The sequence below is a fragment of the Tinamus guttatus genome, unplaced genomic scaffold (assembly GCF_059628265.1).
Source record: "Tinamus guttatus ecotype Peru unplaced genomic scaffold, ASM5962826v1 Tinamus_guttatus_pri_ptg000226l, whole genome shotgun sequence".
NCBI classification, from domain to species: Eukaryota; Metazoa; Chordata; class Aves; order Tinamiformes; family Tinamidae; genus Tinamus; species Tinamus guttatus.
This window is the reverse complement of record NW_028288760.1, coordinates 1,174,958-1,188,022: the sequence shown is the minus strand read 5'-3', so window position 1 is coordinate 1,188,022 and position 13,065 is coordinate 1,174,958. Positions and strand designations below refer to the sequence as shown.

Here is a 13,065-nt window from a genome sequence, read left to right as displayed (position 1 = left end):
ATTAAACCAAGGTGATGCAATTTCCTAGCTGACCAGAGCATCATGAAGAGCCAGGTTCAAGCAAGACCTAGCTGAAGTTTCAGTGAAACAGGACTCTCGTAGCATCCCATTTCACAAAATTCAAAATGCTCTGGGAAACTGTGACAAGCTTGTTTGAAAAGCGCGAAAGAGTCTTGGAAATGTCAGAGCATTTCAGCACCTTCTGGAGGTTGCTGAAGCAACTGGATTTTTCTCATTTGAAGATGCTCGTTTCTATCCTTTCAGTACTGCTGTATAATAAGTAAGTTGCTTGTTTGTAACTTGAGTACATTTGGAGTTTTGATACTTGTTGCAGGACAAGTAACAGTAAACGGGACCTCACAGAGACCTTGTGATGTTTAGAAGCGGATAAATGATTAGCCAAAACTTAGAGATTTTTCGTATAGTACAACAATATGACAATATACTAGGCACTCCCCACCCCTGCTGCCTGATTTGCTCAGAAATCTCCCATCCAGAGATGATTTTCCTGCCTAGTTGGTTGAACATGGCAGTTCCACAGGCTATAGGGGGATGGTTGCAAAATGCAGGAGGTTGCATCATCTCTGAGCCTGTAGGATCATTGCTGCCAGGAGAGGAGCATGGAGAGTTTAAAGCCTAGTCATGATGGGAGAGGACTTACTACTGCTGCTGCTCCCTGCTCCTTGTCATGCTTTCGTCCTGGATCTTCATCCTTGCTGCCACCAGCCTGCTGGCCAAGGAAGTCTTCCCAGTGGTCAAACACCTGGGAATCCCAGTGCTGCTCCAGTAGTGCTGAAGCAGGCAAAGAGAGGAAGCCAAACTCACCATCTCACCAACGCAGAGGTTCTTGCTGCTCCAGCATACAGTAAGATGAGGAGGGAAGGAGGAGACAAAGCTGCAAGACAGGGGAACAACACAAGGTCCCAAACAGGGACAGGACAACTTGTGCTGGAAAAGCTGAGCAGTTGGGGCTGCTGTTACCAAAAAAAAAAAAAAAATACCACCACTGTCTGCAACTCACATGGTGCTGAGGCCCCTTAAAAGCAGATCCTGGGCCAGCTGCTGGCCCCTCGGGACAGCTGGTTACACCACTAGCAAACCCAATTGCAGCAGAAGTTTACAGCTTCCTCACAGCCCATTGCAGCCACAAACGCTGCTCACAGCCCTTCTAGTCCAGCTACTCCCTAGTATAGGGGTCACCGCACCGAGCTTTGTGTTTCTAGTTGCTTGAATCACCACCCGGCCCAGGACTAAGGGGTTTTGTGAGCAAGGAGAACATCCCTTTATGGGGTGCATCAATGGAGCTCCAGCCAGGAGAGAACAATCCTAATTTGCAAACCAAGGAGGAAACACATTGCATTTAAGGAAAGGGGGAAAAAAAGAGTTTCGTTCTAAAAAAACTACATTACCCACAATTCATGAAAATGTGGGCGGAAATGCTGCTTTTTTTTTTTTTTTTTTTTCGCAGAGGAGGTTTAGCTCCAACAGCTGCAGTTTAAAAGAGAAATACGGGGGGAAGGGATGGCACTGAGAGGAGGAGGAGGAGGGAGGCGAGCGAGGCAGAGCGGGACCTGCCGCTGCTGCCCGGGCAATCGGCCCGGGCTGGGGGCAGCTTCGGCGGGCAGGGGCTGCCCGGGGGTGGCCGGCCCCGGCGCGGGGCCGCCTCGGAGCCCGGTGCCGATGTGATGCCGGGGCCGGAGCCCCGCGGCCGGCGAGCCCCGGAGCCCGCGCCCTCCCCGCCTGCATGCGCGGGGGGCCAGGGGGGCAGGTTGCGGCAGCCCAGGGGCGGCGGGACCGAGCGCGCTGCTCCGCTCGCCTCTGCGGGCGTCTAGCGAAGAAGAGGAGGAGGAGGAAGAGGAAGAAAAAAAAAGGAGGGGGGGGGGAGGGAAAAAAAAAAAAGGAAAAGAAAATTAAAAGCCAGCAGCAGCAGCGAGCCGCCCCCGCGCAGCAATTCGCCCCCGCGCAGCGCGAAGGGGCAGCGCGGAGCCGCCACGCGCTGAAGCCCCGCGGGAGGGACGCGACCCGCGGGGACCCCCGGAGCCGGAGCGGCGGAGAGGGAGGTCGGAGCCCGCGGTGCAGCGCGAGCCGCGCGGCGGCGGCGGCGACGAGGAGGAGGAGGAGGAGGAGGAAGAGGAGAGCGCGGAGCCGCACGGGATGTCACAGGCGGCGATTGTGCGGAGCTGAGCGGCCCCGCGCGCGGAGACCCCCGGCCGAGCACGGAGGGCTCCCCCGCCTGCTAAGGGAAAAAGAGACGAGGGAAGAAATAATATATATATTTACATGCCAAAGCCCTCACAGCGCTGTTGGAGAAACCTCCCAAGCCGGAGAGATTTTGCCGACTTTTTTTTTTTTTGCTTTTTTTCCACCCCACCGTTTCTTTCTGGTATTATTGTAATTTTGTGCGAAAGGAAGTTATGAACAACTGCAAGTCAGGAAGTGGAAATCCACACCGGTTGTGACAAGCTGGGGCTGAGAACTATTTCATTATTTATATAGATGTGTCGATCAACATTCTGCTTTTCATCCAAAGAATAAAGGGAAATACCGGCTTGTCCTATGTTTGATGGTGAATGACAGACTGCATCTGAGGAAAGGAAGGACTAAATATATCAGCTAAGAACAACACCGTTATTTATTAAATGCAGTAGACCTTTTTTTTTTAAAAAAAAAAAAACCCAAAGACTGTTTGAGGAAAAGATTTAATGGGTCATTGAAAGGGGAAAAAATGTAAAAGGCCCTTGTGTTTGTGAAATGCAGCTATCCTCAACACAGGAGCCGTACTTGTAAGACAGACATTCAAATTAAGGCTTTACATGACGAATTTTCTATCCTATGGATATCAGTCTTGAGATTACAAACCAAGAAGATCTATACTTGATCTAGCACCAGATAATTTCAATGCCTAGTATTCCCCAGGATTGCTGGAGTACCCGAGGAGCTGCGTCGGACTGTACTCGGGGTATGCCATGGGCTGTATTCAGAGCATTAGCTGCAAATCCAAAGTTTTCCGGGAAAGTATTTCAGTGACTGAAATTAAAGCTTCCATCGACCCCATTCCCACCAGCATAGACGAGTCGTCCAGCGTGGTTCTGCGCTACCGGACCCCTCACTTCCGAGCCTCGGCGCAAGTGTTGGTGCCCCCTCTTCCCAAGAAGGAGACCTGGATCGTGGGCTGGATTCAGGCGTGCAGCCATATGGAATTTTACAATCACTACGGGGAGCAGGGAATGTAAGTATTGCCCGGGAGCGCGTGAGTGCGCGCGTGCTATTGCCTGCTAGGAAGGGAGCAGGAGAACCATGGCCTGGCTGGGGAGAGAGTGGATTGAGCCAAAACTGATAACCCCTTTGATATGTTTTTGAAGAGCGGCTCTTCTGAACCTTGACAGGACGTTTTTGTATGTTAAAAAAAAAAAAAAAAAAAAAAGGGCAGGTTTGTTCTTGCACTTTTGAAAGCAGAGGGTGTCCTTATCCTCTAATAGTCACATCCTCAAACCAAAACGCACTCTGTTAGCAACCCAAAAGTAACACTACATTTTCTAAAAGCTTTCCAGCAGCTTTGTAGCTCCTGCAATCCCCAGCCAGCCCTGCATGAAGGGCGCTCCTCCTCTTCTTATAAGCATTTTATAAGAGGAGGTCCCCTGCACACGAGCAAAGCTCTTCTGCAGCCCTTAGGGGATAAAAATCACCCTTTCCAAGCCCCTGAGAACCCCCGGGTGGCACTTGTGGCATTTTGCTGTCCCCAGCGCGCTGTGCTGCTGCTGCAGTGTCCACCAGCCAAGAGCTGCACAGCCCTGCAGCTCCCGGCAGAGCATCCCGGGATGAGTCCCACTTGCTCTGCCCACAGGAGCAGGCAGCTGCTGGTAATCAAAACCCTTTGCACCACCCCGGAGTAAGGTAAAAAATTTGCATTACTTTCATTTTGGATAATGTAAGACTGGGAAAATATATCTATATATGGTTAGTGTATATATATGTGTGTATATATGCATATATACATATATGTATAAAAGGCAGGAGGAATCTGGGAGTTGCAACCTCGCCAAAAACCCAGTGTTACTGGTCAGACAGTCACAACGAAACAAGAATGAGTCAAATTAAAACGCCACCTCCCTACTCTTAAAAGTCATCTCTCACCCTGCACCGGTTCCCCCGCCAGCCTGTGCAATCGCTGTTGCAGGCTTTGGCCCACAGTCAAAGCAGCAGCAAGGGCTGATCTCTGAACACCTGCACCGAGCAGCAGCTCTGCAGCTCCCGTGGCACTGCAGAAGTCTGTCTGTCTGTCCTGCCACGGGGACAAACCTGACCTTAGTGCCCGGGCTGGGCAGAGGGCTGGCAGATGGGTTGATGAGTGGGGAAAGGGATGAGAAGGTCACGTTTAACCTGAAGGTGGAGAAGACGGGGAGACAGAGCAGGGCTAGGAAGCGCTCGGATTGATGCAGAGCATTCCTGAAGGGCCTGGACAGGCACCTCTCCTTTCCCAGCCCTTCCTCTCTGCCTTCTGCCTATAGTGGCACCAGTTCCACATCCCAGACACGGAATGAACCTGTGCTGGAAGCTGCAGGGAAGGGAACACCAAGGAGCAGCCATAAGTGACAGACTGTTCCCGTCTCCTGTCCCCGTTTCCCCTCTCAACTCTTTGCTTGAGCAGAAAATGCCTGGAGAACCCAACTCTAGCACCTGGCAAATACCAACCAGGCACAGCTCAGTGTGGGAGCAGACAAGTTTATCTTGATTTTAACAGTACTTACATCAAGCTCAAAGTCTGCAGGCTTTTTGGCTTCAAAATCATCTTTAGCAAGGACAATTTGTGGCTCAGATGTTTCCAATTCCAGGGCTTCAGGATTTGGATGTGTAATTCTCAGGATCATTTAGAAATCCGGTCTTTAGTGACCAGCTGCAAAGGAAAGCAGAAAAGTCCACTTTATATAAATACAGGGAAGTAAAGAAGACAGAGCAGAGAGCTATTGCAAAGCAGCACTGCAAACCTCAACATGTTGTCTTACTTTTGTGCACTTTTTCCCTATCTTTGAAAAGAGGATTTGGTAGAGCCTTCCCTGAAATGCTTTGAGAGCATAAGACAAAAAGTTTTATATAAAAGCAAAGTATTGTTAACAGGTAGTCAGAATTAAACACTTAAGGAATGTAGAAAAAAAATCCAGAAATTATCCAGACGCTCACAGGAAAAGAATTATTTTTCCCTATGAGATTCATTCATATTTAAATGATTAAGAAAAAAAGAAGAGAGTTACCCAAACACATTTCAGATTTGGTCTGCTTCTCCATGCTGCTTCTTTTGGCCTGTCACCATCTGAAAGCTATAAATAAAGGTGTTTGGGAAGAAAGCCCTCTTTTAATGTCATTGAAACATTGGAAGAGCTTTTTATAGAGAGATAGGACACAAGCCTATCTGAAAGAATGGGCCAAGTCTTTAGCTCCTGTAAGTCAACATAATTCCACTGCCCTCCATGGAGCTGCATTGATTTATGCCAACAGATTATTTGTCCCAACTTTCCATGATGAAGCCAGGCTATGGCAACATACTTTTTTTAAAATCACTGTGGTGATTAAAGTGGCTGTGGCAAACAGAAGACACCCAAGTTAAAAAAAAAAAGAGAAAAAAAGAGAAAAACAAAATCACCAGTCACCCAGAGCATCAATACTTATAGCAGGCTTTAGATTAATTTTTCACTTTCATGCTCTGAAGTTGTGAGCTGTGGCTAAGCTGGCCATTACACCCAGGAGAGAAGCAGCTGAGAAATACTGGAGCAGATGGAGCTGCACACAGCGCTCATACATGGATGTTAGCTATGGAGGGGATCGTTTCAATGCACACTTAAAGTGGCACTCACACTTTATTGGCTAAATGCAGCATTAAAAAAAAAGAAAAAAAAAACTCAGCACATAACTGCAGGGATTGTTTTTCTTGCAAGCCAATAAATGAGGAAATGAACGGAAAACCCTCAGCCCTACATGAGGAAATGAAACTGTTCTCTGAGCCCTCTTGCAGCAGTGTGGAGGAAAACCCCATTTGTCCCCATTTGGGCCAGCGCTGCTCCCCGCGAGCAGAGTTTCACCCCATGTGCTGGAGGAGGGAGCCGAGCGGGGCCGCAGCGCTCGGAGCCGCGCGGAGCAGCGCGAGCGCTCGGGGCAGGGACCGGCTTTCTGGGCTGCTGTTGCACAGTATCTCGCAGGATGCAAAACTGGAGCGGAATTATCCCGCCTTGTTTCTCCATCTCCATGGAGATGTGCAAGAAGCAGCGCAGATGGTGACATGCAAACGCGAGAGATAAACAAGTCAGACTTTGAATTCAGGCAGCCACGAATCTTGATGAGTTGCAGGTAGGTTCTTCTCCCCTGAAGGCTCACACGAGCACGAGGCAGCATTACAGCATCTTTTTGCATATAAGGGGTTTCTCTCTTTTGAGAGAAAACGTCTTCTGTGTCCTAGAACGGAAAAGCATTGAAGAAACTCAGTTGTCAAGAAAATAACCCCCCCTCACACATCAGAATCAAAAAGTGATTAACAAAAGGAAAAAAAAAAGTTTATGCTTGCCAGGGGAACCAAATAACATCAGTTTATAAGAAAAAAAAAAAAAGAGAGAGACCTCATTCCTAGGGTTTGGAAGAAAAGCCTTTACTGCTCTTACACGGCCTGCAGCCTTTATCTGTGCGCCATGTGTGCCCCTTGGCCAGGTTAGATAACACCTCTCTGCAGCAGCGTGCACAGTCCTGACGTGAGTCTGCTCAGCTAAACCAGCAGAAACCTCTTCCTTTCTCTTAATGGTGGGGTTTTTTTTTGGTAGTTCTGCTCCCTGAGCCACCTTGCTGTGCATCAGATGTGCGCTAGCACCAGCTCAAGGGATGAAGCAGGACTATGTAGCTGGAGGACAGGGTAGAAGAGACTGGGATGACAGCAGCATGGTTCAGACTGGCCTAAGCAGCTGTGGATGTGCATCTGAAATTCCTTCCCTGTTCCCCACTATGACCCTGGATTCACTTGCTTGTCCTGCTGATGGAGGCGAGAGCGACGCTGTAAAGGACAAGTTAAAAATTAAGCAGTTCTGAATGTCAGATCCGTCTCTTCCAGCCAGCCGCCAGCACAGGCACATCAGCCGCGGGAGACAGGCAAACCCAGTGACGCAGAACACCCGCGACAGCCTCCCCTTGCGCCCGCACGTCGCATCGGGACCTGCTCCGAACACAGCCTGGATCCGATCGGGGCTGCTCCTGTTCGAGGAGCTGCTGGAAGGGAAGGGTGTTGGAAGGCAGGAGGTTACGCAAGGCCGAGCGTCCCGTGACTAATTAGGACATGGCTTTAAGGAACAGGATCGGAGGATGTGATAATGTCTGATGCCTGTCTGAAAAGGTTAATTCAACGCACCCATGTCACACTGCCGGGTGCTCACGGCTGAAGGCTGCTTTGCTTGGATTTAGTGCCACTGCTCGCCACTGCGGTGATTGCTTTCAACTCACGCTATGGAGCAGCTGGCTGGAGGGCTTGGAAGAGGCTGGAGACTTGGTTTCTTGTTACAGAATAGGAAGGAACACAGCAGAATGGGAATCAGGAGCCTGGGGCCCATATAAAAACCCCTGTTGTGCCACAAGATAGAGCTGAAAGTTCTTTCACCTGGTAGCAAGAGGGCATTAAATAGTTTGTTCTGTCTCCTGTCTCGGGTGATGCCCAGGGGATGCCCATGTTGACTCTGAAGAGTCAGAGGGGGCAGAAACAAATTTGCCAGTATTGCAAGCCAGAGCCTAGTGATTTTGGAACCATTGAGCTATAACAAACCCATGAAATCAGAGAGGTTGGTTTCTCCACAAGCCTGTTCCCTGCTATGGTCAGCAGAGATTTCACTGGGTACCTCTCTGGATCGACAATCGTCACTGAAGGATGCGGGTGCAGACGAAGAACCTTCCACGGGCAGCACTTGGCTCCAGTCATGGGATGATCATGAGGCCCCGCTTTTCTCGGCGCTGAGCTGTGCAGATCGGCACAACGGTTGTGAAACCTCAGAGCTAACCACATGCGCTACAATTAGGCACAGTGTGCTCTGCAGCGAAACAGTTTCATCTTCCCTGTTCCTGCCTACGCCTTCCTTGCGCAGGACGCGCTCTCGGTGCGCCCGGCTGCAGCTGCGCGGGCTCCTGGCACGCGCTTCGCTGCCGTGTCAGCCCGGCTCCCTCCAAACACCTTTCAGCTTTCATTTAAACCTTGTGCAAACCCTGAGAAGATGCTGCCCTTCTAGGGCAGGCGATGACTATCCCAGGCTGGGGACACAGGCGATGGCTGTAGGGAATGAAGAAGGAGCCACCAAGTCCTTGGCCACTTTGCAGCTTCAGTTGGGATCTCTGCGTGTCCTCTGCCCTCCTGGTGCAGCCCAGGGTGGAGATTCAGCCTCTCGTAGCACCTCAGGTCCTGGTTTGGCACCTTGGCACCCACAGAGTCTCTGTGCCTCGTTACCACATCTGTCACGTATAGGGGAAGTTGTCACATCTCCTCCCCATCCGCGGTTGAGCTGAGCACCAGGCGCTGTCTGAATGGAGAGTAATCCTAACCCATCTGCTGCAAGGCAGAGAAAGAGTCTCCAGATGGTGTTTTGGAGCAGAGTGCGGGGCAGGGGCTACACGGGCGGCTGGAGGATGTGACCTCGAGTTCCTCTTCCCTCCAAGGGCCGAGTTCACTCCAAATGCCTGGAGCTTTCGTCTCCTCAACGCTCTCCGAGGAGCCCAAACGACTGCGGCTGCAGCTGAGCAGCTTTAGGCATCTCTGCAGTGGGCAAGGGGCTGCGCCGGGATTCCCTCTGGGCTGTCTCCAAGCATTTTCTTCCAGGGAAAGGACTCCCTCTGCCTGTAGGCCATCAGCTTCGATGGAGAAAATTACTGAATTACTGCAATCTCCGTATCGTAACTAGCAGCAGCCTGTAAATCCACGCAGGGAAACGGAGAGGTTACGTAATCCCCCGGCTTCTGCTAACATCCCAGGCCATGGGGTTGAGCACACGTAGCGCGTGGGGAGGTTTTGCTAGGACCCATACTCAAGAAAACGGGTAATAAAAATCAAGTCCTACAAGGTATCTTATAGTCAGAGCCAGAACAGCCTCATGAGACAGTGATATTGGTCCCAGTGGGTGAAGCACCTTGTCCCCAACCACACTGTGTCAAACCATCCTGTGGGCCAGCCTGTGCCCCGCTCCAACCAAAGGGCTATTTTAGACTCTTATTAAAGACTTTGACAGTTAGTTTGATGAGCCTCAGCGTGTCCACCCTCTATCTGCAAGAAAACCACTTCTTGTGGCACCGTCTGCAGCAGGGAGCTGCAAACTGCCCAGCTTGGCCAGCTCCGTGCAGAGCCCGACACGGGAAACTGGTGCAAATGAGTCCCCTTTCCCCAGATCTACAGCAGAGACGCAGTGGATAGTGGATGTTTTTAAAGAAGGCCCTGGACATACCTGGCACATTTTGAGCACATGGTATGGTTTACCATTAGGCTTGTTCGGTGCTTTTTCTACGGAAAAGTCTAGCCATTTTTCTATCTGAGGTAGTAGCTAAGCAATAGTAGTTGCAGCAGTTAGCGACCTTGACCATCCTGAAAATTAAATGGAAATTTGATTTTTAAAAATTCCAGAGTTTTTATCAGTATTTTAAGATCATGGAGGACCATTTTCACTTAATTTCTTGCTAAAAAGACTGACCTTCTTGTCACACTTGCAAACATAGCATGCAGTACCACAAACTACTGGCTCAGGCAGTTTTAGAGGGTAGCTGACCTCTGTTTCTCTAATTACTGTAATATCATCCAAACCCTGGAGCCTTTGAACCAGGTTCCTTCCTGGTACAGGGAAGGATGGGTTACACTTCCAGTGCCGCAGAGAGCTAAAAGGGACAAGGGCTTCTCCAGAAAGCAAATAAATGTTTGCAACTGGACTGAAAGGCAGATGAGAACAGAATGGGGAAATTGGAGCATTCAGGGCAGGAGATGGCGATCAGCAGGGAACCTTTATGAGCAAGCTGAGCCCTTGAGAGCAACCTGACTTCCACTCCTTTCCTGACAATATCAGGGGCCTGCACAAGATTTTTTTGCAGGAAAGAAATTCTGGCCTGAGCCCTATTCTCATGAGCACTAGAGTCAGGAGACACCGAGTGCAGACCTTGAATCAAATCCCTGGGTTCATCAGTGCTAAAAGAGCCAAGTCAGGATCTGCAAAAGAATATCTGCAACACTGGATTTTCTAGTGACAGGGAGGGTTTCAGTGCTTGAACTTTTCTGAGTACCCTCTGCAAACTTATTTAAACACCAGTACTTTTTGAATGACTCCAGGTAGCTGCGAGGAAAGCCCTGTTCCTTCAGGGTGATCAGTCTTCAATGCTGTTTAACAGCAGGATGCACTTTCATCATCAGCTCTATAAATCTGCAGACAGAGTTTTAATGTCAGGGAAAGGCTCTCACTGCAGGAGGACACGAGGGCCACTAATTTCAAAAAAAGATAAAGGGGAAACACATTCACAACTGTTTCATCTTCTTGCTTAAAGTCATGCATGATGCTATGCTCATCCATTAATGCATTATCCATAATTTGTTGCTGATTGTGCCAGGTCAAGTTGGGAGCTCCCGGATCTACTAGATGGTAAAATCCAGGCCATAAGTGACTCAGATGGAGTGAACTATCCCTGGTATGGAAACACCACAGAAACCTGCACCATCGTGGGCCCCACAAAGAAAGAATCCAAGTTCAACATCAGCATGAACGACAACTTCTACCCGAGCGTCACGTGGGCTGTGCCCGTGAGCGAGAGCAACGTGGCCAAACTCACGAGCATCCACCGGGATCAGAGCTTCACCACGTGGTTGGTTGCAACCAACACGGCTACCAACGAGATGGTGACCTTGCAGACTATCAAGTGGCGCATGAGGCTGGGCATAGAGGTCAATCCCAGCAGACCCCTGGGGCAGCGTGCCAAGCTGCAGGAGCCCTCTGCTCAAGAGCAGCCCCAGGTCCTTAGCAAGAATGAGCCAATACCACCCAGTGCCCTTGTCAAACCCAATGCCAATGATGCTCAGGTACTCATGTGGAGGCCAAAGGATGGACCACCACTCGTGGTGATACCTCCAAAACACCGACAATAGCAACCTGGCGTCCCGGCACCAGAAGGGAGAAAACAAAACATTTAGGTATTAGAATACACACGTATAATCTGAGCGAAATCAAAATGCACTTTTTATCCATTCAACAGAAATGCAACCATTCTACCTTCTCCCATTGGGACGGATTTCACTGTGCTAAAGCTAACGAGAAGACCTTTGACTGGGGTCTGTCTCATCACTGGATTCCTAAGGGAAGAAAACTAACATTAATGTCTATCCGTATAGCTTCTTTTCTTCCCTACTTTAGTTACTGTTTGAACTTCAGGCTCATTAGCTTGCCCAGACTGCCCAGAACAATAAGAACATTTTATTTGGGATTTTAGGAGTCTTTCTTTCTTTTTAGTTGAGAACAAAAGTTCCTGGAGCAAAAAGTTGACTACTTAAGTCAAGGATAAGGATTTTTTTTCAGCTGTAAAGGTTCTGAGTTGCAAATCCAAGTCATGCGGCCTTATGTAGACTTTGCTTTGCATTGCCAAACTTTTGCCTTAAAGCTACGTTTGAAACAAAAATACCACCAGGCAGAATGTCCTTTCTACAGAATTTGGGGGAGAAAGTCTTGGAACAAGGAGTAGATTGCCAGTGTGTCACAGGCTGGTGAAAAGGGCATGGAATTGGAAGAAGCATGACAAAAATAACGTCTTCCTGGTTTTAAAACATGGAACAAGGAAGCATGGAAATAATCTCAGTTTCAAAGCAATGCAAATAACAAACCTGTCGCAGAATGTCTTTCGAGTGGGAGCTACTAGGCCACCTCCCTGCGTCACAGAAGGGATAGTAAGTGAGCTCGTGCTGCTTGCGCTTGCTGACCTGTCTCCCATTAACGTTATAATATGGGATGATCTCACAGGCAAAGGCAGCAGCTAGAATTGCGGCCCTACGAGACAACATAAATCAAGAGGGAGGATGTTCCATTATGTTTGTCTTTAGGAAATGAAGACCTTAGGCTGCCCAGCCCCTGGTCTCTCTTTCTCATGGTTTTAACACCTAATCGCTCGCACGCGGGCTGCTTTTGCCCCTCATTCCCATGAAATCTCAATGACGGTGCTGTAAGAGGAGCAGGATATAAAAAAGATCCTTCTGGAGTCATTGGAGATGCATGGGTGTAAGCGAGGGCAGATCTTATCTACTGAGTCTACCCAACTATATCCATAATTCAGGAATGGCTATGTCTGAAAATAACAGGCACCTATTCTAGCAAACACTATTAAAAAAGCTATGAAAAAAAAAACACTCTTCTTCCTATGATAACAGATCATGTTGGGGTTCATAGGGAATTTTTCTCCAAATGACCTCATCATCTACTTGACTTTCAGAATGGGGCACGGACAGGACCATAGGTGATACCGTACCTCTCTGGCTAGGGACAAATATCTACTTAGCTAAGGACTGTGCACGAGAAGGTGCACGAAGGGAAACACCTGCAGGTTGAGTGAAGATCCTCCAGTAAATAAGGTACAGTTGGAGAAGGAGCTGGAACTTGTAGGTTGCAAGGGTGTTGTCCAGATGGCTTCAGAGATAACCAGATGGGTTTCTCCAGAGGAAGGCGGTTCGGAAGAGCAGTTTGAACAGGAGGGGCATGGTTTGCAGGCAGGGGAAGTTGCAGGGTGGAAGGGGCATCTGGAGGACAGGGCACAGGAGATCTGCTCGCTTGCTCCAGGCAATTCACTTCCCCTTTCCTCTGCAGCTCTTTCCCCTAAGATAACAATCCTTCCTCTTATTCACAACTGGCCTCAAGGGTTTGGGCTGGAGAACGCTCAGTACCTTGCAGCCAGGCCTGGCCCTGCAGGCCTGGTCTAAGCAGGTCTCACAGTCACACTCTGCTCCAAGGCTCTCCTCGGAGGGACACTTAAGTAGCTGCAATTGCTACCACCTTCTTCTACATAGGATCTTACCAGCAAGGATTTCTCCCTTCTCTGTTCTCC

General features: G+C 49.3%; 1 protein-coding gene across 1 annotated transcript; it reads left to right on the top strand.

Annotated features, from left to right (window-relative positions):
• Positions 1-2,150: 2,150 nt before the first annotated feature.
• FAM78A (family with sequence similarity 78 member A) lies at positions 2,151-11,958 on the top strand. The gene is made up of 2 exons (XM_010212919.2): positions 2,151-3,229; positions 10,594-11,958. The coding sequence occupies exons 1-2, from the start codon at positions 2,967-2,969 to the stop codon at positions 11,123-11,125; spliced, it is 795 nt and encodes a 264-aa protein (XP_010211221.2). The 5' UTR covers positions 2,151-2,966; the 3' UTR covers positions 11,126-11,958.
• Positions 11,959-13,065: the final 1,107 nt, after the last annotated feature.